The sequence below is a fragment of the Procambarus clarkii genome, chromosome 40, assembly GCF_040958095.1.
Source record: "Procambarus clarkii isolate CNS0578487 chromosome 40, FALCON_Pclarkii_2.0, whole genome shotgun sequence".
Classification (NCBI taxonomy): Eukaryota; Metazoa; Arthropoda; class Malacostraca; order Decapoda; family Cambaridae; genus Procambarus; species Procambarus clarkii.
Window position 1 is genome coordinate 655102 of NC_091189.1, and position 27447 is coordinate 682548.

A 27447-nucleotide genomic window follows, 5' to 3' on the forward strand; every position below is an offset into this window, starting at 1 on the left:
TTTAACCTTGGCGTGACATCATCCAAATTAATTAAGCGTGCCGTGACATCTTACACCTGGCGTGACCAACAATTACTCGTTCATAAACAATTACTCGGGGAATACAGGTGGTGTATTTCAGTGCATATATTATGCCTTGGGGGGAATGAAAGGGCCATTCGTCGTGATGGTATGGTACGTCGTCCCCAGGAAAGGGGGGTGGGTGAGAGCAAAGTGGGATAGGGTATAAAAGCAAAGTGGGATAGGGTATAAAAGGATGTAAGGGGGGGAAGGGGTTCAAGCAGTAGAGGTTAGGGGGTTAGAATGGTAGATGGGGGCTAGGGGGGTATGGGGTGGGTGAAGGGGGGGGGGAAGAGTTAAGAGGTTGAGGATTGGGTCAGGTGGAGGAGACGGGGTTCCAAATGGGAAGAGTGGGAGGGGGGGAGGGGAGGGGTTTGAAAGTACGTAGAGATTTCCCAAGAATTCTGCCAGTCCAACAGGCGTACCAAATACACACAACAACAGTCACCTTTACCACATAATTACCACCTTACCACATAACGGGATAACTTTTTGAGCGTGATTTTTTAGCCGAATTCTGACTCTTTGAGCCAATTTTCATTTTCAAATTACGACTTTTTATACCGATAATATGCCAATTACTGAAAACGGCCATGGATCAAATTTTGCCCAAACCCCCCTGAAGTTTTCAAAATATCTGAAATGTCGGAAATTTGACTCCTGAGCGTGATTTTTGAGCCGATTTCTGACTCTCTGCACCTATTTAAATTTTTAAATTACGACTCTTTATACCGAAAATATGTCAATTACTAAAAACAGCGATGGGTCATATTTTGCCCAAACCCCCCTGCAGTTTTCAAAATATCTGAAATGTTCCAAATTTGACTCCTGAGCGTGATTTTTGAGCCGAAATCTGATTCTCTGCACCTATTTTCATTTTCAAATTACGACTTTTTATACCGAAAATATGCCAATTACTGAAAAAGGTGACGGGTCATATTTTACCCAAACCCCCCTACAGTTTTCAAAATACCTGAAATATCGAAAATTTGACTCCTGAGCGTGATTTTTGAGCCGAATTCAGACTCTATGCACCTATTTTCATTTTCAAATTACGAATTTTTATACCGATAATATGCCAATTACTGAATACGGTGAAGGTTCATATTTTGCCCAAACCCCCCTACAGTTTTCAAAATACCTGAAATGTCGAAAATTTGACTCCTGAGCGTGATTTTTTAACCGAATTCTAACTCTCTGAACCAATTTTCATTTTCAAATTACGTCTTTTTATACCGAAAATATGCCAATTGCTAAAAACAGCGATGGGTCATATTTTGCCCAAACCCCCCTGCAGTTTTCGAAATATCAGAATATGTTGGAAATTTGACTCCTGAGCGTGATTTGGTCGAGTGGATTAAGGTGTCCTGTACATACAAGTTGCGTTGCTCCTGGCAGTATGGGTTCGAGTCACTTCTGGGGTGTGAGTTTTCAGTTATATATATATATATATATATATATATATATATATATATATATATATATATATATATATATATATATATATATATATATATATATATATATATATATATATATATATATAATATACTAGTGTGCGAATGTGTACAAATGAAGGGCAAAAGATTAAAACAAAAGGTCGGTCGATAGTTATATGATGTAGAGAGAAGCTCAATGAGGGGGGAAAAAGTGAAATGAATGTTAGAGCAGGTAACTGGAGCCCAACATGGCTGTGATAGCATCCTAATTATTACGTGCTGGTCTCAAGGTCTACGATTCTTCAACTGTGGTCACGTTTTCCATGCAAAAAAGAAAATGGTATTGAATCGATGTAAACAAACAATATAACATGGAAACTGCGTAGTTGCTTTGAGGTGGATCCTGACCCTCTGCTCCTTGTAAGACCAGAGGGGTCTTACAGGGAGTCAGAGAGGGAAGTGAGAGACTTTGTCTCTCTCAATCTCCATCACTAACTGAGGGAAGGTGAATATTACAGTGAAGGAAGAAAAGTCATATATATATATATATATATATATATATATATATATATATATATATATATATATATATATATATATATATATATATATATTAGTATATTTTGGTAGCAGTCTTTCCTGTAGACATATTTTATTAAATATGACCGAAAAAGTAAGATTAATAATTCTAACACGAATTTTCTCAATCTTTCGTACATTATGCTTCACTGTTGGAGGTAAATCAAAAATCACTTCTCCAAAATTCATTTTTATTTCTAGTCTGACGCGACACGGGCGCGTTTCGTAAAACTTATTACATTTTCAAAGACTTCACAAATACACAACTGATTAGAACTTGCGTTTCCCTGATTTTATATCTACATTTGAGTGAGGTGGGAAGGGTGATGTGGCATTACATTTGAGTGAGGTGGGAAGGATGATGTGGCATTAGAGAATATTAATAGGGTATTAAAAGTATCAACACAAGACAGAACACGAAACAATGGATATTGAATAGAAGTGTTTGTAGAAAGCCTATTGGTCCATATTTCTTGATGCTTCTATATTGGGGCGGAGTCTTGATGTGGTTACCGACCTGTGAGATTTATATTTATTTAATTTATATGAATTTATATTTACGTTAATTTATATACTTCGATAGCAATTTGTATAATGATAAGTGGACTGTATTTCTGCAATAATCTCTTAATCTCACAAATCGATCCTCTACACATTAGGGGGGGTTTATATTACACATATGCAGCCAATCAAATTACAGTAATAGCTACATACATTGATGAGGTTCCTTCTCTTATAGTACAGCAGGTTAGTCCACCAGGTATAACTAGAGTGTAGACACCAAATTATCCTCTTTGAGGTAGCTTCTATCACCCAGTAACTGGTGCACATAATCTTGCATCCTCGTCTTAACCTGTCAAAAGTGCGCTAGCTGTGAAGCCAGATACCTATATATGACAAGTATATCAGAGAAAACAGTACATGGAACATGAAGACCTGGCTTAATTACCTTTAGTTTGAGGCTTCCATGTGATCTAACCGGATAACCCTACCCAATGACATTAATGGCCACTAATGATAGATAATGGGTTTCGGATAGACACTTAACTTGAATTTGTAGACAGCGTGTTGACAATGGTACACCTTTGGGTTCCATAACACTACGTCCAAGTAAATTTAACAGGAGCCGAATTTGCTCCCGTGTGAGCCTCTGGTCTCAATAAACAACAATGGCTGCCCTCCTTCCTCCACTCTGACGCCTGGCTTACATTGTCCAGATTTCAGAACGTGATAGAAGGGTCACATTTACTCTACTTTAATATTGATAATTAAGTTAATTTATATAAGATGTTTTTATGATGGTAAAGTCCAAAGACTAATGTATTTAAGAATAATTCCCACCATAATAGGTGGTGAATTATAATAGTATGTGGTGATGATATCCCGTTTTCTTTAGACGGTAATTCCACTACAAGTTACGTTTTCTATGGGTAACTTGTTGGTAACACAGCTCTTATCTGTCTGATATATTAAATGATGTCGGATTTTCCGACATAATTCCCCAGGGGGCTGCTCACGGGTCGAAGTCCTATTTAGAACAGACGAACACCGATACTCCTCCTTCGAATTATTACATTAATTTGATGTTAGTAGTTAGTAATCACACATTTGTGTGTCTGTTCGTACAGGACGGATGTCCCGTACTAGAGTTGCAGGGGTTAGAAGTCTAATGCGATTTCATTTCCCTGTCAACTCTTGAAAGGCTAATATTCAAGCCTTATTACATATTATTTAACCCAGAAGACTGAATGTGATCAAGTACTACAGTCAAGTATGATTCAGGGACTGCAGTGAGATCAGTGACATAGATATAACTTGAAGTTTGTTCAAGTAACTGGTCACTGATATATAAACACTGAGGCCCATGGAATACATCTTGATTAAATAATAAATGTATCAAATCAGTCATCAGATTTATTAGGGTTTAATTTAGTTAATTGATTCAGAAGATTGAATAGCTCATCATTAAAGTAAAGTATGGTTCTGAGACTGCAGTGGGTTCAGTGACATTGGTCGCAGTGACTTGTAGCTGTTTTAGGCTACTGTTCACTGATTTGCCACTGAGGCCTCATGAACTCATCTTCAGCTTCAAATGATGATACTAACATCAACCTCTGTTGGTATAGTCAACTGTAATCTCCTTAGTATAATGCTACTGGAGAAATATAATCAGCTGACAAATTTAGATTTCTACTGGTATTGTTTATCTGCAGGCATAGGTCTCCTCAGGCTTGATACTGGGCCTGAGAGTAATTTACCTCCTGCAGAGTTTAACATGGTTATACCCTGATATTTAGTAGGGCTACCGATGAATCGATGGCAATAGTCTGTCCCAACAAGGAGACCGAAGTCAGTGAGGTGATCAGACTTAATATTATCTGCCAATTTTATTCCTCCATTTCTCAGGAATTTGGCTGTTGCTCTCAGACCTTGAACTTGTAGGTCTACTGGTATTTTGTCCACCACAATGGCTTGTACTCGACAGATGTACCTGCCTAAACGTACTGATGGTTGTACCACCTGGTAGACTTGAGGTCCTGCATCTGTTACAAACCCTGAGATGTTGAATGACATCTGGGCTACAGGCCTTAATTGTAATTCATCTGCCAGCTTTTTAGTGATATATGTTCTTTGGGATCCTTGGTCAAACAACCCACGGGTATGGACCTTGGCCCTCTTATTCAGGATGGTAATTTGGGCAGTAGGCAAAGTCGTATTACCTTTAGACTTTGCCGAATGGACACTCTTTGTTTGTTGCACCTTGCAGTACTGTACTGTGGTGGGAATGCTATCTTCCACCTTGGGTCTTGAATACGTTAATTTCGTATATTTGCACAGTGCTGCATGGTGCCTACCTCTTCTACACCTGTTGCAGGTGTTGAATTGGGTATCACAATAGTCTATGTTGTGTGATTTGAGACACCTTGCACATCTCCCTAATTCCTGGAGTCGCTCCATACGAGTGTCTCTGGTTGGATAATTAGCACAACAGTATGTTGAATGTTTCTTTTTGCAGAACATACAAGTCCCCCAGCCTACTGCACGTTTGGAAGTTACCGGTTTGGGTGAACTAGTAACAGTAGGCTTGGAGGTTGCTGCTGCATTGTCAGATTTTCTGCAACTTGATGTTTGAGTAATTGGTTGATGTTTATTTGGGGTGGTTGTTTTACCCTTTAATTGACTATTATTTTCTATTTCTGAAGGCTTGCAAGAGGCTTTAACTTCCTCATTTGCTCGTCGTTTGTTTATGATGGAATGTAAACCTTCAGTGATGTCCTGTACTGTCAGGATGGTGTTATGTTGATGTGCATATAATTCATCTAGTATATCGCTGGACAATTTTCGTTGAAGGACTACTTTGGTCATCCATTCACTAGTAGTTATATCAACCTTAAGTCTGAATGTTCTTAGTAGTGACTCAAACTCCATGCTGAAGGATTGTAATGAGTCAGCAGTCTGATCAGGTTGAGGTAAATCCAGCAATTGTAGTACTAGATGTATGACAGTTTTCTCATTGCCAGCATTATTCCTAGGAGGCTGGACTGGGAAATTAGTGCTGTCGCTATTTTCATTTACATTTTCTACTACTGGTTCAGCTTCACCTCTAGTTTGGAGGCATGTTAACTTAGTAGCTTCAGGTATTGGGTTTTCAGAAACCACAGAGACTGTGGATAAATTGTCTGAAAACTGCTTAATTTCTGGTGGTATATTATTGGGTGAAGCTGTAGTGGGTGAAGCTTTACTGGGTGAAGCTTTATCCTTGTTGATTAAAGGATCTAATCTGGCTTTACATTTATTCTCAAAAAGATCCAGATCATCCATAACATTATCTACTTTATTTGATGTACTTGCTATTTGTTCTGATTCAATTATCCTGTGTAAATGTTCCAACCTGGCTTGAGTTTCTTCTTCATATTGTGCTAGGTCAGACAGGAATGGTTCCACATCTTCAACTACTATGTCGTCGTCGTCGTGGACCTGATTTTGGTAAGATTTCCTATTTGCTTTCAATATATGCAATTGGGTTTGAATCTGCAACAGTGGTATTTTCAACCGACGATAATTAATTACAGGCTCATATAACAACTGTTCATATTGGTTGAGATCTCTTGTTAGTTGGCGTTTGCTTGATATTAAAGCACGCTTTGCTTTCTGTGGATTAGTCATGGTGACTTGTTAATTGGGCACCACTGGCTCATAAATTGTGAGCAAGTACTAATGGTAGCCTAGGGTAAATTCTGCACTCACTAGGCAATAATCCTACCTCTACTAGAGGTTAGCACTTAAAATTAATACACATTATATATATACAATCATACACACTAATGATTTGAGTGATAAACCAGTGTCACTGGAAGTACCTTTAGGTTAGCTCTTCTATATCACCCTAGGATGGTAGAGACACTAATTAATCACTCAAAGGTGTAATGATCATAAGTAATTTATTATATATACAACTCAATTCGAGTTGATAAAAATTACACCCAAAATAGGGTTTGCACCATTCATTAATGGTGTTAGGTTGTTCAATATAGTACAACTGACTATGGTAATAATGGGACTAGGATGAACGATAATAGTTCAACTAGTCAATGGTTTTATCCTACCCTGTTGTGGGTTGGCAATTAGTAAATATTATACTGTGAACACTAGTGCAATATATATTAAATAATTCTCTATTTGGAGAAATAATATACACAATTATTGATAATAGCCTCTTAATTAGCCTCTATGAAACTTCTAATATTATCTAGAAGTATTAAATATTATTAGTGACCTCGCGAAATAAACTCCACAAAATTCGTAGATAATCTCTCGCGAAATGTAACACCACGAAATCCGTGAACAATCTCGCGAAGACACAGTCACTAATTTGGCTGGATTCTATATTAGCGCTGTCATTTCACAGAATAACACGCCACCAAATCTGTGGGTGTGCATGAAACCGCTGACTAAGGCTGAACTCGGCTGAGGGAGGCTCCTGAGCTCCCACGAGGCATCGCCGCTGTCTATGACTGGCTGGCTTTGTTTAAATAACACTGCACTAGTATATTTAATGAATCCACTGGATAACTGGTTCATCCGGTACTAAGATGACCAAATGTGGGTTCAAAGGATCAAATAATCCGTCATCCGGTTCGAAGATGACCAAATAATGTGGTTACCGACCTGTGAGATTTATATTTATTTAATTTATATGAATTTATATTTACGTTAATTTATATACTTCGATAGCAATTTGTATAATGATAAGTGGACTGTATTTCTGCAATAATCTCTTAATCTCACAAATCGATCCTCTACACATTAGGGGGGGTTTATATTACACATATGCAGCCAATCAAATTACAGTAATAGCTACATACATTGATGAGGTTCCTTCTCTTATAGTACAGCAGGTTAGTCCACCAGGTATAACTAGAGTGTAGACACCAAATTATCCTCTTTGAGGTAGCTTCTATCACCCAGTAACTGGTGCACATAATCTTGCATCCTCGTCTTAACCTGTCAAAAGTGCGCTAGCTGTGAAGCCAGATACCTATATATGACAAGTATATCAGAGAAAACAGTACATGGAACATGAAGACCTGGCTTAATTACCTTTAGTTTGAGGCTTCCATGTGATCTAACCGGATAACCCTACCCAATGACATTAATGGCCACTAATGATAGATAATGGGTTTCGGATAGACACTTAACTTGAATTTGTAGACAGCGTGTTGACAATGGTACACCTTTGGGTTCCATAACACTACGTCCAAGTAAATTTAACAGGAGCCGAATTTGCTCCCGTGTGAGCCTCTGGTCTCAATAAACAACAATGGCTGCCCTCCTTCCTCCACTCTGACGCCTGGCTTACATTGTCCAGATTTCAGAACGTGATAGAAGGGTCACATTTACTCTACTTTAATATTGATAATTAAGTTAATTTATATAAGATGTTTTTATGATGGTAAAGTCCAAAGACTAATGTATTTAAGAATAATTCCCACCATAATAGGTGGTGAATTATAATAGTATGTGGTGATGATATCCCGTTTTCTTTAGACGGTAATTCCACTACAAGTTACGTTTTCTATGGGTAACTTGTTGGTAACACAGCTCTTATCTGTCTGATATATTAAATGATGTCGGATTTTCCGACACTTGAGGTGGGTAGAATATAGTTGTGCAATAATTGGCTGTTGATTGCTGGTGTTGACTTCTTGATGTGTAGTGCCTCGCAAACGTCAAGCCGCCTGCTATCGCTGTATCTATCGATGATTTCTGTGTTGTTTACTAGGATTTCTCTGGCGATGGTTTGGTTATGGGAAGAGATTATATGTTCCTTAATGGAGCCCTGTTGTTTATGCATCGTTAAACGCCTAGAAAGAGATGTTGTTGTCTTGCCTATATACTGGGTTTTTTGGAGCTTACAGTCCCCAAGTGGGCATTTGAAGGCATAGACGACGTTAGTCTCTTTTAAAGCGTTCTGTTTCGTGTCTGGAGAGTTTCTCATGAGTAGGCTGGCCGTTTTTCTGGTTTTATAGTAAATCGTCAGTTGTATCCTCTGATTTTTGTCTGTAGGGATAACGTTTCTATTAACAATATCTTTCAGGACCCTTTCCTCTGTTTTATGAGCTGTGGAAAAGAAGTTCCTGTAAAATAGTCTAATAGGGGGTATAGGTGTTGTGTTAGTTGTCTCTTCGGAGGTTGCATGGCTTTTCACTTTCCTTCTTATGATGTCTTCGATGAAACCATTGGAGAATCCGTTATTGACTAGAACCTGCCTTACCCTACAGAGTTCTTCGTCGACTTGCTTCCATTCTGAGCTGTGGCTGAGAGCACGGTCGACGTATGCGTTAACAACACTCCTCTTGTACCTGTCAGGGCAGTCGCTGTTGGCATTTAGGCACATTCCTATGTTTGTTTCCTTTGTGTAGACTGCAGTGTGGAAACCTCCGCCCTTTTCCATGACTGTTACATCTAGAAAAGGCAGCTTCCCATCCTTTTCCGTCTCGTAAGTGAAACGCAGCACGGAACTCTGCTCAAATGCCTCCTTCAGCTCCTGCAGATGTCTGACATCAGGTACCTGTGTAAAAATGTCGTCAACATACCTGCAGTATATGGCCGGTTTCAAGTTCATGTCGACTAAGACTTTTTGCTCGATGGTACCCATGTAGAAGTTTGCAAACAGGACACCTAGGGGAGAACCCATAGCGACCCCATCTACTTGCTTATACATATGCCCATCCGGGCTCAAGAAGGGTGCCTCTTTAGTACAAGCTTGGAGTAGTTTCCTCAGAATACTTTCTGGCATGTCAAGAGGAGTACAGGCTGGATCACGATACACTCTGTCGGCTATCATTCCGATTGTCTCGTCCACAGGTACGTTGGTAAACAGCGATTCTACGTCCAACGAGGCTCTTATCCCTGTGGCCCGTGCGCCCCGCAGTAAGTCCACAAATTCCTTTGGAGACTTCAGGCTGAAGGCGCAAGGAACATAAGGAGTCAGCAGGCCGTTGAGTCGCTTTGCCAATCTGTACGTGGGTGTGGGTATCTGGCTAATGATTGGCCGAAGTGGGTTTCCAGGCTTGTGCGTCTTGACATTTCCATACGCATATCCAGGTTTATATTCCCCAATGATCTTTGGCAGGTGGAGTCCGGATTTCTTGGCGTTCACAGTTTCGATCAGTTTGTTGACCTTTGCTTTTAATTCGGCTGTAGTGTCCTTCGTTACCCTTTGGAACTTAGTTTGGTCAGAGAGTATGATGTTCATTTTCGCCAGATATTCGTCTTTTTTAAGAATGACATATATTGGCGACTTGTCACCTCTCCTGACAACTATCTCCTTGTTCTCACGAAGGCTTTTAGCTGCCGCTCTAAGCTCGGGGGACAGTATGGTGCTTCTGTAGTTGCCTCGATTCTTTCCTCCTTCTGCAATAAGTTCTGCTTGTAAGGTATCTTTGGTAGTGACCTTCTTTTGTGTCTCGAGGTCGAATATGTCGTCCAACAGAATTTCCAACTCCACTTTCCGGGCCATTTCACTCGGTCTGGACATAACATGACAGTTTATGCCCAGATTTAGGAGAGTGACTTGGTCCTCAGTGAGGTTAATTCCTGCAAGGTTCAGGAAGCCATCTCTTGGTCGTGGAATTGCCATAGGTCCTCCATATAATGTTGTTAGTTTCTTGATAATCCTTGTTTCAGTGCTGAGGTGATGTTGGTCTGTGAGGATGTCGAGGTGTTGTTCAATGCGGGTACGGATACTATGGTCGATGTTGCTATTTCTCCACTCGTTTGTAGCATGAAGTAGTTGCGTTTTTTTGTCTTTGATTTCATTCTCTGCCTTGTATATCTGATCACGAATCAGATCCTGGCGATATTTTATCGTGAAGGCTTGATTCCTTGCTGCTGGGTCGTGCACTTTAACATTAGTATATTTTGGTAGCAGTCTTTCCTGTAGACATATTTTATTAAATATGACCGAAAAAGTAAGATTAATAATTCTAACACGAATTTTCTCAATCTTTCGTACATTATGCTTCACTGTTGGAGGTAAATCAAAAATCACTTCTCCAAAATTCATTTTTATTTCTAGTCTGACGCGACACGGGCGCGTTTCGTAAAACTTATTACATTTTCAAAGACTTCACAAATACACAACTGATTAGAACTTGCGTTTCCCTGATTTTATATCTACATTTGAGTGAGGTGGGAAGGGTGATGTGGCATTACATTTGAGTGAGGTGGGAAGGATGATGTGGCATTAGAGAATATTAATAGGGTATTAAAAGTATCAACACAAGACAGAACACGAAACAATGGATATTGAATAGAAGTGTTTGTAGAAAGCCTATTGGTCCATATTTCTTGATGCTTCTATATTGGAGCGGAGTCTTGAGGTGGGTAGAATATAGTTGTGCAATAATTGGCTGTTGATTGCTGGTGTTGACTTCTTGATGTGTAGTGCCTCGCAAACGTCAAGCCGCCTGCTATCGCTGTATCTATCGATGATTTCTGTGTTGTTTACTAGGATTTCTCTGGCGATGGTTTGGTTATGGGAAGAGATTATATGTTCCTTAATGGAGCCCTGTTGTTTATGCATCGTTAAACGCCTAGAAAGAGATGTTGTTGTCTTGCCTATATACTGGGTTTTTTGGAGCTTACAGTCCCCAAGTGGGCATTTGAAGGCATAGACGACGTTAGTCTCTTTTAAAGCGTTCTGTTTCGTGTCTGGAGAGTTTCTCATGAGTAGGCTGGCCGTTTTTCTGGTTTTATAGTAAATCGTCAGTTGTATCCTCTGATTTTTGTCTGTAGGGATAACGTTTCTATTAACAATATCTTTCAGGACCCTTTCCTCTGTTTTATGAGCTGTGGAAAAGAAGTTCCTGTAAAATAGTCTAATAGGGGGTATAGGTGTTGTGTTAGTTGTCTCTTCGGAGGTTGCATGGCTTTTCACTTTCCTTCTTTATATGGAGGACATTATGGCAATTCCACGACCAAGAGATGGCTTCCTGAACCTTGCAGGAATTAACCTCACTGAGGACCAAGTCACTCTCCTAAATCTGGGCATAAACTGTCATGTTATGTCCAGACCGAGTGAAATGGCCCGGAAAGTGGAGTTGGAAATTCTGTTGGACGACATATTCGACCTCGAGACACAAAAGAAGGTCACTACCAAAGATACCTTACAAGCAGAACTTATTGCAGAAGGAGGAAAGAATCGAGGCAACTACAGAAGCACCATACTGTCCCCCGAGCTTAGAGCGGCAGCTAAAAGCCTTCGTGAGAACAAGGAGATAGTTGTCAGGAGAGGTGACAAGTCGCCAATATATGTCATTCTTAAAAAAGACGAATATCTGGCGAAAATGAACATCATACTCTCTGACCAAACTAAGTTCCAAAGGGTAACGAAGGACACTACAGCCGAATTAAAAGCAAAGGTCAACAAACTGATCGAAACTGTGAACGCCAAGAAATCCGGACTCCACCTGCCAAAGATCATTGGGGAATATAAACCTGGATATGCGTATGGAAATGTCAAGACGCACAAGCCTGGAAACCCACTTCGGCCAATCATTAGCCAGATACCCACACCCACGTACAGATTGGCAAAGCGACTCAACGGCCTGCTGACTCCTTATGTTCCTTGCGCCTTCAGCCTGAAGTCTCCAAAGGAATTTGTGGACTTACTGCGGGGCGCACGGGCCACAGGGATAAGAGCCTCGTTGGACGTAGAATCGCTGTTTACCAACGTACCTGTGGACGAGACAATCGGAATGATAGCCGACAGAGTGTATCGTGATCCAGCCTGTACTCCTCTTGACATGCCAGAAAGTATTCTGAGGAAACTACTCCAAGCTTGTACTAAAGAGGCACCCTTCTTGAGCCCGGATGGGCATATGTATAAGCAAGTAGATGGGGTCGCTATGGGTTCTCCCCTAGGTGTCCTGTTTGCAAACTTCTACATGGGTACCATCGAGCAAAAAGTCTTAGTCGACATGAACTTGAAACCGGCCATATACTGCAGGTATGTTGACGACATTTTTACACAGGTACCTGATGTCAGACATCTGCAGGAGCTGAAGGAGGCATTTGAGCAGAGTTCCGTGCTGCGTTTCACTTACGAGACGGAAAAGGATGGGAAGCTGCCTTTTCTAGATGTAACAGTCATGGAAAAGGGCGGAGGTTTCCACACTGCAGTCTACACAAAGGAAACAAACATAGGAATGTGCCTAAATGCCAACAGCGACTGCCCTGACAGGTACAAGAGGAGTGTTGTTAACGCATACGTCGACCGTGCTCTCAGCCACAGCTCAGAATGGAAGCAAGTCGACGAAGAACTCTGTAGGGTAAGGCAGGTTCTAGTCAATAACGGATTCTCCAATGGTTTCATCGAAGACATCATAAGAAGGAAAGTGAAAAGCCATGCAACCTCCGAAGAGACAACTAACACAACACCTATACCCCCTATTAGACTATTTTACAGGAACTTCTTTTCCACAGCTCATAAAACAGAGGAAAGGGTCCTGAAAGATATTGTTAATAGAAACGTTATCCCTACAGACAAAAATCAGAGGATACAACTGACGATTTACTATAAAACCAGAAAAACGGCCAGCCTACTCATGAGAAACTCTCCAGACACGAAACAGAACGCTTTAAAAGAGACTAACGTCGTCTATGCCTTCAAATGCCCACTTGGGGACTGTAAGCTCCAAAAAACCCAGTATATAGGCAAGACAACAACATCTCTTTCTAGGCGTTTAACGATGCATAAACAACAGGGCTCCATTAAGGAACATATAATCTCTTCCCATAACCAAACCATCGCCAGAGAAATCCTAGTAAACAACACAGAAATCATCGATAGATACAGCGATAGCAGGCGGCTTGACGTTTGCGAGGCACTACACATCAAGAAGTCAACACCAGCAATCAACAGCCAATTATTGCACAACTATATTCTACCCACCTCAAGACTCCGCTCCAATATAGAAGCATCAAGAAATATGGACCAATAGGCTTTCTACAAACACTTCTATTCAATATCCATTGTCTCGTGTTCTGTCTTGTGTTGATACTTTTAATACCCTATTAATATTCTCTAATGCCACATCATCCTTCCCACCTCACTCAAATGTAATGCCACATCACCCTTCCCACCTCACTCAAATGTAGATATAAAATCAGGGAAACGCAAGTTCTAATCAGTTGTGTATTTGTGAAGTCTTTGAAAATGTAATAAGTTTTACGAAACGCGCCCGTGTCGCGTCAGACTAGAAATAAAAATGAATTTTGGAGAAGTGATTTTTGATTTACCTCCAACAGTGAAGCATAATGTACGAAAGATTGAGAAAATTCGTGTTAGAATTATTAATCTTACTTTTTCGGTCATATTTAATAAAATATATATATATATATATATGAGGGTCTGAGGGTATATATATATATATATATATATATATATATATATATATATATATATATATATATATATATATATATATATATATATATATATATATATATATATATATATATATAGTGCACACAGCCAAACACATCGCAGGTTTGGAGATATTCCTGCCCTAAATATTCCTTGGAGATATTCCTGCCACTGAAGGTCAAACTAGTCAGAAGAACCTTGCTGCAAAACACAAGGCTCACACACCACTCTACCTCAAAAGGCCTTTTTCTGAAGCCCTTCGCTCCACCATCACATGCACCGCAACAACGCCTACCTTACCTTTTTTTTTTTTGTCAACACGTCTGTCGGCGACCTCCCACAACCAGTGACACCATCGTCACCCAGTTGATGCCTTGGTATCGTCACCCAGTTGATGCCTTGGTATCGTCACCCACTTGATGCCTTGGTATCGTCACCCAGTTGATGCCTTGGTATCGTCACCCAGTTGATGCCTTGGTATCGTCACCCACTTGATGCCTTGGTATCGTCACCCAGTTGATGCCTTGGTATCGTCACCCAGTTGATGCCTTGGTATCGTCACCCAGTTGATGCCTTGGTGCGTGTTGTGGTAGCCAGGGCGAGGCGGAGTGTACACGGCCAGCACGCCACGGGAGCCACAGAGACGGAGAGCAAGCACCGCGTCGATCAACTAGCTGGACCTTCGACAACATCGACCTTCCCTCCCTACAGAAGGCCGTCAACATCGACGCCTCCCCCTACAGAAGGCCGTCAACATCGACCCCTCCCCCTACAGACGGCCGTCAACATCGACCCCTCCCCCCTACAGAAGGCCGTCAACATCGACCCCTCCCCGTACAGACGGCCGTCAACATCGACCACTCCCCCTACAGAAGGCTGTCAACATCGACCCCTCCCCCTACAGAAGGCCGTCAACATCGACCCCTCCCCGTACAGAAGGCCGTCAACATCGACCCCTCCCCCTACAGAAGGCCGTCAACATCGACCCCTCCCCCTACAGAAGGCCGTCAACATCGATCCCTCCCCCTACAGAAGGCCGTCAACATCGACCCCTCCCCCTACAGAAGGCCGTCAACATCGACCACTCCCCCTACAGAAGGCCGTCAACATCGACCCCTCCCCGTACAGAAGGCCGTCAACATCGACCCCTCCCCCTACAGAAGGCCGTCAACATCGACCCCTCCCCGTACAGAAGGCCGTCAACATCGACCCCTCCCCGTACAGACGGCCGTCAACATCGACCCCTCCCCCTACAGAAGGCCGTCAACATCGACCCCTCCCCCTACAGAAGGCCGTCAACATCGACCCCTCCCCCTACAGAAGGCTGTCAACATCGACCCCTCCCCCTACAGACGGCCGTCAACATCGACCCAAATTGCCTAAAATATCGGGAGCTTCCTGCATTATTCAGGTCATTAACTATAACCGCCTAACCTACCAATGAACACACACAGCAGCAGCACACAGTTATCTGTGTGTGTGTTATCGGGTGCCGGTCGGCCGAGCGGACAGCACGCTGGTCACGGTGATCCTGTGGTCCCGGGTTCGATTCCGGGCGCCAGCGAGAAACGATGGGCAGAGCTTCTTTCACCCTATGCTCCTTTTACCTAGCAGTAAATAGGTACCTGTCAGCTGTCACGGACATCTTCCTGGTGTGTGTGTGTGTGTGTGTGTGTGTGTGTGGAAAAAAATAATAGAAACAGTTGAGAGGAGGGCCGAAAGAGCAGAGCTCAACCCCCCGCAAGCAGAACTAGCTGAATAATACACACACACACACACACACACACACACACACACACACACACACACACACACACACACACACACACACACACACACAGTAATACCCTGCCACTACCCCTGGTACTACAGGATGACCTGGATAAACTGGAGGAATGGTCTAGAAAATGGCTGCTGAAGTTCAACTCTGGAAAGTGTAAGGTGATGAAATTAGGCGAAGGGAGCAGGAGGCTGAACACAAGGTATCATCTGGGAGGGGAAATCCTGCAAGAATCAAATAGAGAGAAGGATCTGGGGGTTGATATCACACCGAACCTGTCCCCAGAGGCCCACATCAAAAGAATATCATCAGCGGCATATGCTAGACTGGCCAACATAAGAACTGCCTTCAGAAACTTGTGTAAGGAATCTTTCAGAACCCTGTATACCACTTATGTAAGACCAATCCTGGAGTATGCAGCTCCAGCCTGGAGTCCATACCTAGTTAAACACAAGACAAAGTTAGAGAAGATTCAGCGGTATGCCACCAGGCTCGTCCCGGAACTGAGAGGATTGAGATACGAGGAAAGGCTAAAGGAGCTGAACCTCACATCCCTGGAAAACAGAAGAGTAAGGGGAGACATGATAACCACCTACAAAATTCTCAGGGGAATTGACAGGGTGGACAAAGACAAACTCTTCAGCACGGGTGGGACACGAACAAGGGGACACAGGTGGAAACTTAGTACCCAGATGAGCCACAGAGACGTTAGAAAGAATTTTTTCAGTGTCAGAGTAGTTAATAAATGGAATGCACTAGGAAGTGATGTGGTGGAGGCTGACTCCATACACAGTTTCAAATGTAGATATGATAGAGCCCAGTAGGCTCAGGAATCTGTACACCAGTTGATTGACAGTTGAGAGGCGGGACCAAAGAGCCAAAGCTCAACCCCCGCAAGCACAATTAGGTGAGTACAATTAGGTGAGTACACACACACACACACACACACACACACACACACACACACACACACACACACACACACACACACACACACACACACACACACACACTGACAAGGTAAACACTGAGAGGGTTTCAAACAAGCTGCGCGAGGAGCTATTAGCGTGAAAACATTCTGAAGTCGTAGAAATGCATGATTCAGTTATGGGTACTTAGGCAGGCTGGAGAGGAGGGAGGGAGGGAGGGTTGGGGGAGACAACTATGGGGGTGGGTGGGAAGCGTAGGGGGTAGATAACTGAGGTAGATAAAAGGGGGGGGAGGAGGGGAGGGGGCTAAACATATCTGGCAACACTGACTATTAGACACAACAGAGAATGCCGCTGTACATTAGTATAAGAATCAGTCTAACTTACACGGCTTCAAACGGGCATTTGACCTCTGCAGGGTGCCAGAGGTCAAATATGCCCTCTATGGTGTCAAACGCATGACGTCATATTGTCTCCCACCTATTGGATATAGTCGGTCACGTGACTTTGAGAGCGTCTTCAACGTATATGACCTCTTGACCGTTGATATGACCTCTTGGATATAAGAGGATATGACCTCTTGACCATATCCGCCTTCAACGGATATGACCGTTGATATGATTCAACGGTCAGACCTCTATCTATCGCCGACTGGATTGACCAAAATAATGCATTAAAATACAGATACAATATGATATCAACCTCAGGACATGAGGTGATATATTCTAAACATAAATACCATCTTGCCCGGCAGGCCTTCTAACTGGTGGTGGATGAACAGGACTCATTGATGGCTGAGTAACGTTAATATTCAACATATTATGAACAATGAACGTTTTGGGGGGGTGGAACCGGCGTGGGGGAGGGGGGGGAGACGGGGTGTGTGTGTGTTTGAGGGGGGAGGGTGTGTGTGTGTGTTTGAGGGGGGAGGGTGTGTGTGTGTGTGTTTGAGGGGGGAGGGTGTGTGTGTGTGTGTGTGTGTTTGAGGGGGAAGGGTGTGTGTGTGTGTGTGTTTGAGGGGGGAGGGTGTGTGTGTGTGTGTTTGAGGGGGGAGGGGGAACACATCCGGATACAAGGGCGTGTTTGGGCGGCGCCGGTGGGTGAATGCAGGCAGCTGCACCCTGAAGGTCGCGCCATGGGCGTAGTTTTAGTACAGTAAACGACGCCCGCGTGTGACCAACCCACGTGAACTGTGACACACATCCGCCCGGGCTTGACCCGGTGACACACACACACTCGTGTATACGACACGTGACCCAGTGTCCCACTGTGTGTGACACTTGACCAGACACTATAACCTTTGTTCCTGCGAGTCACACAGTATGGTGAGGTCTGCTTGATACCTGCTTGATGGGGTTCTGGGAGTTCTTCTACTCTCCCAAGCCCGGCCCGAGGCCAGGCTTGACTTGTGAGAGTTTGGTCCACCAGGCTGTTGCTTAGAGCGGCCCGCAGGCCCACATATACCTGCTTGATGGGGTTCTGGGAGTTCTTCTACTCCCCCAAGCCCGGCCCGAGGCCAGGCTCGCCAAGTCTGCTAAACTAGTCTGCAGGTAACCGCGAGGCGGGATGCTTCTCCAGTTAGTAAAATCCCTTTTAGTGTGTGTTTAAGTTGAGCTTTATCTCCTGGGTCCCCCCCCTTACTGCGAGATATCTCCTGGGTTCCTCCTTTCTGCCTCCTCTAATGGTAAACTTTCGTCATTTTGAAACTGTAAATGAGTCAATTTTAAACTACTAACACTCGCAATCAGTTTCTTCATATTTAGTTAGTATTTAATTACATCCAGATGCGTCATACGAGCATCTAAATATCTCTCGTATAACAGTTTGTTTTTCAATTTCGTCGATCCCACTAAGTATTTTGTACGTTGGAGTCATGTCTCGTTTTGAATCATAATTCAAGCAACATGAGGGTCAGCTATTTTATCACCTATACCTCAATCCTCTTAATTCTGGGACTTAACTGTCCCGCAGCGAATATCTCTAATGAAGCGAGGGTTCCATGCCAGTGCTCTGTACTCCGAGAGAAGCCCCGTCAGTGGTCCGGAAAACTGTTCCAGAATTGTCCATTTTGGCGCACGTCTGAGTTGTTATTCTTGTTGTGTGTGATGGTGCAGTGTTGTGGCAACACCCTGGACAACAGGAAGGTCAACAGGCAGGTCAACAGGCAGGTCAACAGGCAGGTCAACAGGCGGGTCAACAGGCAGGTCAACAGGCGGGTCAACAGGCAGGTCAACAGGCAGGTCAACAGGTAGGTCAACAGGCGGGTCAACAGGCAGGTCAACAGGAAGGCCAACAGGCAGGTCAACAGGAAGGTCAACAGGCAGGTCAACAGGCAGGTCAACAGGCAGGTCAACAGGCAGGTCAACAGGCGGGTCAACAGGCAGGTCAACAGGCGGGTCAACAGGCAGGTCAACAGGCGGGTCAACAGGCAGGTCAACAGACATCGAATTCACAAATAACAGGTTGATCACGTAACATGACCGTGTTGGCCTACGAGAACCACAAGACGCATCGGGTCCTCCGGCAGGTATCCGGCCAACATTACTGTGGGAGGGAGACTCCGGAGTTTCCCAGAAGGTCCAGAAGGTCAGTAAGGTGTACCATTACCCCCTCAGAAGGTCAACAAAGTACACCAGGAACCCCTGGAGGTCAACAAGAAACAGGAAAGTGTATAGACCATAGAGTAATCTTGCATATGGAGCTGAATGACTGACAAAAAAGATAATGTTGATTGTGTTATTGTCCTGAGGAAGAAATTGGGGGGACTTAATAAAGATTATTACAATATATGACGGGTGAAAATAGCCTCGATCGAAGATCCAACACCCAGAGCATCCGGGCCATAAGTTTATGTCGCATGAGACACATATGGCCGGCTGTCATAGTGTCGACGACACACAGGTTGATCATGTTACGTGATCAACCTGTATTGAAACTTAGAACAGGCGAGGACAGGTATACAGAGAATGACAGAGAGGTGTGTGAGGAACTTAACAAGAGGTTCCAGGAGGTCTTCACAATAGAACAGGGTGAGGTCACTGTGCTAGGAGAAAGGGAGGTAAACCAGGCGGCCTTGGAGGAGTTCGAAATTACGAGAGAGGAGGTCAAGAGACACCTGCTGGATCTGGATGTTAGAAAGGCTGTTGGTCCAGATGGGATCTCACCATGGGTACTGAAAGAGTGTGCAGAGGCACTTTGCCTGCCACTCTCCATAGTGTATAGTAAGTCACTAGAGACGGGAGACCTACCAGAAATATGGAAGACGGCGAATGTGGTCCCAATATACAAAAAGGGCGACAGACAAGAGGCACTGAACTACAGGCCAGTGTCCTTGACTTGTATACCATGCAAGGTGATGGAGAAGATCGTGAGAAAAAACCTGGTAACTCATCTGGAGAGAAGGGACTTCGTGACAAATCGCCAACATGGATTCAGGGAGGGTAAATCTTGCCTTACAGGCTTGATAGAATTCTACGATCAGGTGACACAGATTAAGCAAGAAAGAGAGGGCTGGGCGGACTGCATTTTCTTGGATTGTCGGAAAGCCTTTGACACAGTACCGCATAAGAGGCTGGTACATAAGCTGGAGAGACAGGCAGGTGTAGCTGGTAAGGTGCTCCAGTGGATAAGGGAGTATCTAAGCAATAGGAAGCAGAGAGTTACGGTGAGGGGTGAGACCTCCGATTGGCGTGAAGTCACCAGTGGAGTCCCACAGGGCTCTGTACTCGGTCCTATCTTGTTTCTGATATATGTAAATGATCTCCCGGAGGGTATCGATTCATTTCTCTCAATGTTTGCGGACGATGCTAAAATTATGAGAAGGATTAAAACAGAAGAGGACTGTTTGAGGCTTCAAGAAGACCTAGACAAGCTGAAGGAATGGTCGAACAAATGGTTGTTAGAGTTTAACCCAACCAAATGTAATGCAATGAAGATAGGTGTAGGGAGCAGGAGGCCAGATACAAGGTATCATCTGGGAGAGGAAATTCTTCAGGAGTCAGAGAAGGAAAAAGACTTGGGGGTTGATATCACGCCAGACCTGTCTCCTGCAGCACATATCAAGCGGATAACATCAGCGGCATATGCCATGCTGGCCAACATACGAACGGCATTCAGAAACTTGTGTAAAGAATCATTCAGAACTTTGTATACCACATATGTCAGGCCAATCCTGGAGTATGCAGCCCCAGCATGGAGTCCATATCTAGTCAAGGATAAGACTAAACTGGAAAAGGTTCTAAGGTTTGCCACCAGACTAGTACCCGAGCTGAGAGGTATGAGCTACGAGGAGAGACTACGGGAATTAAACCTCACTTCGCTGGAAGACAGAAGAGTTAGGGGGGACATGATCACCACATTCAAGATTCTGAAGGGGATTGATAGGGTAGATAAAGACAGTCTATTTAACACAAGGGGAACACGCACAAGGGGACACAGGTGGAAACTGAGTGCCCAAATGAGCCACAGAGATATTAGAAAGAACTTTTTTAGTGTCAGAGTGGTTGACAAATGGAATGCATTAGGAAGTGATGTGGTGGAGGCTGACTCCATACACAGTTTCAAGTGTAGATATGACAGAGCCCGATAGGCTCATGAATCTGTACACCTGTTGATTGACGGTTGAGAGGCGGGACCAAAGAGCCAGAGCTCAACCCCCGCAAACACAACTAGGTGAGTACAACTAGGTGAGTACACAACGACGAGACACACGTGTGACCACGACACACAAGTGTGACCACGACACATGTGAGTAGCGTTACTCACACACTCAAGCCTCCCACCCAGTCACACACTCACCGGCGGCCCGTCCTCCGCGACTGGGGCTCCTAATGCCATTTGGGCGGGAAATCTCCTTCCCCGGCTCATATAATCGGTTGGAAAATACGCCAGGTAGTCTGAGGAGAAGTCCGTCTGTGACCTTCTAAGTTTCTTGAACCTTTCGTCTTACCTGGAAACGCAGAATGGGCGCTTATCAACAAGAGCCTACGGCCATTTTCCATCGACAGCCTCGCCTTCTTGGGCCATCTGGAAGTGCTGGAATGCTCCCGCCGGCATTCCTCGTCGCTGAAAGGAGAGGGAAAAACCATCTCTTGGAATTTCCCCGCAGGCGGACGCCGTACCCCGAGAGAGAGAGAGATTGAGATTCCATGGCTCTTGGTTAGGCCAAATTGTTTATTAAGGCGCTCTTGAGGTAAAGCATTGTGGGCTTCACTTACATGGGGCTTTCCCAATAGCCTCCACCAACTCAATCCACCACATCCCACCATCAGCAAAACCCACCTGTGTAGTTTTTTTTATATTCATCTCCAAGTCCCCCCCCCTTTATTACACTCTCCACTAACCCCCCTCATCACCCTCCTCTGTCATCACCAACCATCACTAACGCCCTCATCATCACCTATAATTATAACTTAAGCTTGTAAAAGCTCCTCAGTCACATATAGCTGAGTGTTCTACAGTTCACTTTGTACTGTAGAAGCTGTCTTTCTCTGACAAACAAGAGACACATACAGGTCATTATGACAGTAATATATATATATATATATATATATATATATATATATATATATATATATATATATATATATATATATATATATATATATATATATATATATATATATATATATATGACAGTGTCAGACCACGGAGGAAGAATTGAAACAGGAATTTCCTTAAGTACTTTCCCATCCTACTTTTCTTTTTACTAATTTTTAAGTACTTTTCGTATTTAATAATAATCTTCAGAAGGGTGAGTGTATATATATATATATATATATATATATATATATATATATATATATATATATATATATATATATATATATATATCAGTTGCATATTGTCCTGGGGACCATTCAGGCTTGTTCGCATATATATATATATATATATATATATATATATATATATATATATATATATATATATATATATATATATATATATATATATTTATATATATATATATATATATATATATATATATATATATATATATATATATGTATATATGTATTCAGTATATATATTTATTTATTTATTTATTGGTGTATACTGGCAGCAGGTTTTCTTTTAAACAGGTCTCATTGAATATGACCGCATATTCTATATTTACTATCTTCTGATTTAGGGCTTCTATCCCTCTAACTATTTTTCTAGCATCAGGGCTATAATATAATATTAGTACAAGAACAAAATGTAATTTGCCTTTATAAACTCACCACAATCTCATCCTGTGGTTGAGTACTCAATAATCCACCGCTGCTCTGTATGTTCGAGAACAGATCTCTAGCCCAGTTTACCTAGGTCAGACCCGTACATGTCATTTTGACGTATAAATCCCCTCCCCCCTCCCCCCTTATACCCTCTAAGGCCAAAAAACTGGTCTTCTAAATCAAAACAAATTCGTAGCTGCTAGTAAAAATTGAAGTGATGTCCCGTTTTCTAGTCACAAGTCATCCGGTTAGGTTCGGGCACGTCAGTATAACAGTTTAGTGCCGTTGTGAACGCTCTGGAAGGGAGGGGAAGGACTGGCTGGGTTATGATTGTATAACAACACGTCCTTCCCCTCGCATCATCCCCTGCGGCGTTTTATTTTTTAGATTTTTATTGATTTTATTTTATTAGCTGTCTTGAAGTGGTCACACCCATCTCGATATCGTCTCTCCCGCACCAGCACCATTATTTGCCCCTCCCATCCATCCCCATCCCCCCATCCACCCCCATCCCACATCCACCCACACCTCCGGCCTAGCAGGAGGTGGAGGGGAAAAAGGGGGGATGGGGTGGGGGATCGACCGCCTAAGAGTGGGATGGAGCAGGACCCGCGAGCACTGGGTCTTTGGGTCAAGGTCGGGCATCCTCGCTTCCCAGCTGTCGAGGGTGAGGCTAATAATAGTCCTGGTGGTAAGGGGTTGTGGCGGTTGTGGAGGGGAGTGGGGGGGGGTTGTGGTGGCGGCGGAGGTTGTGATTGTGGAGTGGGTTGTGGTGGTGGTCGGGGTTGTGGTGATGGTGGTGGTGAAAGTTGTGGTTGAGGCAGTGGAAGAAGACTTACTAACCCCCACCCGGGTCGAGCTGCTGACCCTCCTTAAGGATGCAACACAGATTTACTGCTATGCTCTGCAGCTTTATAGACAACAGAACTGCTAGGCTCAATATCGGCAGCTACTTGAGTGACGTAATAGAACTGAAAAGTGGAGTACTACAAGGAAGCTGCCTCTCTCCCACTCTATTCAACATATATATATATATATATATATATATATATATATATATATATATATATATATATATATATATATATATATATATATATATACAGCTGACCTGCCCCAGCCCCAACATGGAGAATACATCACATACGCTGACGATGTCACCCAAATAATATGCCAACCGGGACCATCAAAGCCGCTACTAGCCGACAAGACCAAGGCAGCAATTGAACTCATAAACAACTTTGAAAGCAATGGAAAATAAGCACAAATAAACAAAAGTTCCAGATAATACACATTACAAAAAGAAACCCAGACCCCATCATCATCCTTGACAACCTCCCGATCCAATATGCGAGGTAGGCAGAATCCCAGAGTAGGCAGAATCTCACGAGTCCCAGAATACTGGGACTCGTGATCAATAGAATACGGATAAAAATTCACGTAAGGGACCGACTAAACAAAGCCAAAGCAGCCTTAGGAAAACTGAGAAGATTCCGAAGCCTCAGTATGAACATTCAGATACACCTATATAAGGCTCTAGTTCGGCGTACCACTACACACCTTAAAGAAAACAAATATGCAGAAACTGCAAGCAGTGCAAAATAAGGCACTAAGGAGAGGAGAAAAACACCGTCCACCATATGATCAGACAATCCAGGAGCTCCATGAAATCCTGAACATACAGCGACTAAACGTTAGACTGCAGCACTAAGCCATCAGGGTGTGGAACACCATCGAAATGTTAAAGGACCCAATGTGGGTGTGGAGCAAGACTGGTGACTGTGTGACTCACCATAAATGTAGAGTGCCTTGTATAGTGACTGTTGTGAGCCTCTTGTTGCATTACTTGTGGACATAGCCTTCCCGGCTTGGTGCCTTCTTTGATAATTACTTACTTGTGATACAAAAGATCATTGAGGTGTATATGTATTTGTATAAATAATTGTATATTTATATGTACATGTGTATATAACATTAACAATTGTGTAACTAGCTTCAATAGTTAGTTTAGTTAATTTATTATACACCCCATACCCCATCTTGTGGGCGGTAGTGGAAAGGATTAGAGAGGCACATAATGGGCTCAGGGACCGAACCCCATAATTCATAGAGCTAAGCAAGTTACAATCTTGATGAGTTAGTTACAAAATTCAGTATTCAAAATTCAAAATTCAAATTCAAATTTTTATTCAGGTAAAAGTACATACAAAGATGATGAGTTACAAACATAATGTTGGATTTATAGATAGAGCTAGTACATACAATACCTAAAGCCACTAATACGCATAGCGTTGTCGTAGCTCAGTCGATTAAGGCAGTGTCTGGAATGCTCCCGGACGCAGGTTCGAATCCTCGTCACGGCCCTTGTGGATTTGTTCCGTTTCGGGCAAATGGTATAAGTCATCACATCATCAATGCGTTCAAGATCGACCACATGTACAATTTCTAAATTAAGCAACTGACATATGTGGAGAGCTAGTGTCACAATTGATATGTTTGTCCTGCACACCGCCCCCATCCAGTGGGCAGCGGAGGATAGGTTATAATCACTTAGTTACTACCTACAGTTAACAAACTGGGGATATTTGGCTAAAATTTCTGGTAGCAGATCATTTTGAATGAAATATTTACACATCGTTGGAATTCTCCCAGACAAGAGAAAGCCAGCTTAGTTTAGCTGCCAACACCCACACATCGTGTCAGCAAGGCGGACAGCCCGCCTGCTTTCATAACTCTCACTGTATTACCCATTTCTAAACTTCCCTTCACCTATGCCTCACCATCCTCTTTACTCCCACCCCTTCTCCAAAAAAAAAAAAAAATGCAACCCCCTCAACAAGATGTCTAACTCCTGGGTACCTATGTATTGCTAAGTGAACAGATGTATTAGGTGAGAGGAAACGCGCCCAACCATCTCTGTCCCGCCCGGGGACGCATTCGATTGTGAATCGAGAACGAAGCCGACTGTTCTACCGAGACCCGAAGACCGGAAAATGATCAGGGAATCATAAGAGAAGGGGAGAAGGGGGGGGGGAGAGGCATGAGGAAGAGTTAGGTACAGGGGAAATGGACGGCTGAAGAGAGACAGAGCGATGCGAGAAAGAGACGGGGGAATGACGGGCGAAGGTCCCAGACTGAGGGAAGACGGTAAGGGAAATTTTTTCAGGAAAAGGTTCGGCCAGGGGGAAGGAAAGAGAGTGGAAAGGGTAAAGAGGAGGACGGGAAGAAGGGAGGAAGGGAGAGTTGTAGATTTGTGATTGGGGAGGAATGGTTCAGTGAGAGGGGGGGGGGGTTGACAGCTGGTGTGAGTGGTGCCAGCGAGTAATTAGTCCTCTCATTTATTGTGCACCCCGGCACTCATCCCGTGGGGGAGGGGGAGGGGGTGGTGATGATGAGGGCTACAGAGCCTCACAATGAGTTCATACCCGCCAAACACACACCGAAACTATGACGTTGGTACAACGTTCGAACAAGTTTTAACACCTCCTAACCATTTATAACAGCTAATATAGCAAGTTGTAACAACGTTCTAATACGTCATAAACACGTTAAGCCAAGATGTAACAACTCTATTACAAGTTGTAACAAGCGGAAAATAGAGACAGTTTCGGTTTGTGTTTCCAGGGTAAACTCAACCTCACATTTAGCTAAGTAACAATCTTGTGATGCTAGTTACAACAACAAAATTTCAGTGTTATAATAGTTTACAGATGGGATGCATTAGGCAGTGATGTGGTGGAGGCTGATTTCATACACAGTTTCAAGTGTAGATATGATAAAGCCCAATAGGCTCAGGAATCTGTACACCGTGGGTTAGGACAGAGGAAAGGAATGGTGTCCAACCCCTTAAGATATGTTCGGGGAATTGAACGCCGACCTGCAAGAGGCGAGACCGTCGCTCTACCGTCCAGTCCAAGTGGCTGGGAGAGCTGTCTCCGCTCTGCTACCACAAATTTACCAACGTCGCCAATCACGTCACCACGTGACGGTGATAGAGCTTATGACGGTGATAGAGCTTGTGACGGTGATAGAGCCTGTGACGGTGATAGAGCCTGTGACGGTGATAGAGCCTGTGACGGTAATAGAGCCTGTGACGGTGATAGAGCTTGTGACGGTGATAGAGCCTGTGACGGTGACGCAGACCCCATCACACCATGTCATGACTGTTCAGCTACCCGCTGATAACACACCATAACTGATAACACACCGCTGATAACACACCACAACTTATCACATTCATCGAAAACAGAAATCATGGTTCCAGATCCCATTAGCAAAAAAGCTCTGTACCTCAGGGCACAGTCCTTGCACCGCGGCTTTTTCTTATTCTCATATCAGATATAGATAAAAATGCAAATCGCAGCTTCGTGTCGACTTTTGTAGACGGCACAAAAATCAACTTCTGTGGAAGACATTGCAAAAAAAAAAGAAACTACAATCTGATATTAATCAAGTTTTCGACTGGCCAGCGGGAAATAACTTGATGTTTAACAGCCATCATTTCCAGGTACTT

General features: G+C 43.3%; 2 protein-coding genes across 2 annotated transcripts; one reads left to right on the forward strand and one right to left on the reverse strand.

Annotated features, from left to right (window-relative positions):
* Positions 1-14554: 14554 nt before the first annotated feature.
* On the forward strand, positions 14555-15454 carry LOC123758053 (uncharacterized). The gene has a single exon (XM_045742239.2). It carries the CDS (start codon positions 14555-14557, stop codon positions 15452-15454), a length of 900 nt encoding a protein of 299 aa, XP_045598195.2.
* Positions 15455-18806: 3352 nt separating this feature from the next.
* LOC138372958 (apical membrane antigen 1-like protein) lies at positions 18807-19163 on the reverse strand. Its single transcript, XM_069338910.1, has one exon. The coding sequence runs from the start codon at positions 19161-19163 to the stop codon at positions 18807-18809; it is 357 nt and encodes a 118-aa protein (XP_069195011.1).
* Positions 19164-27447: the final 8284 nt, after the last annotated feature.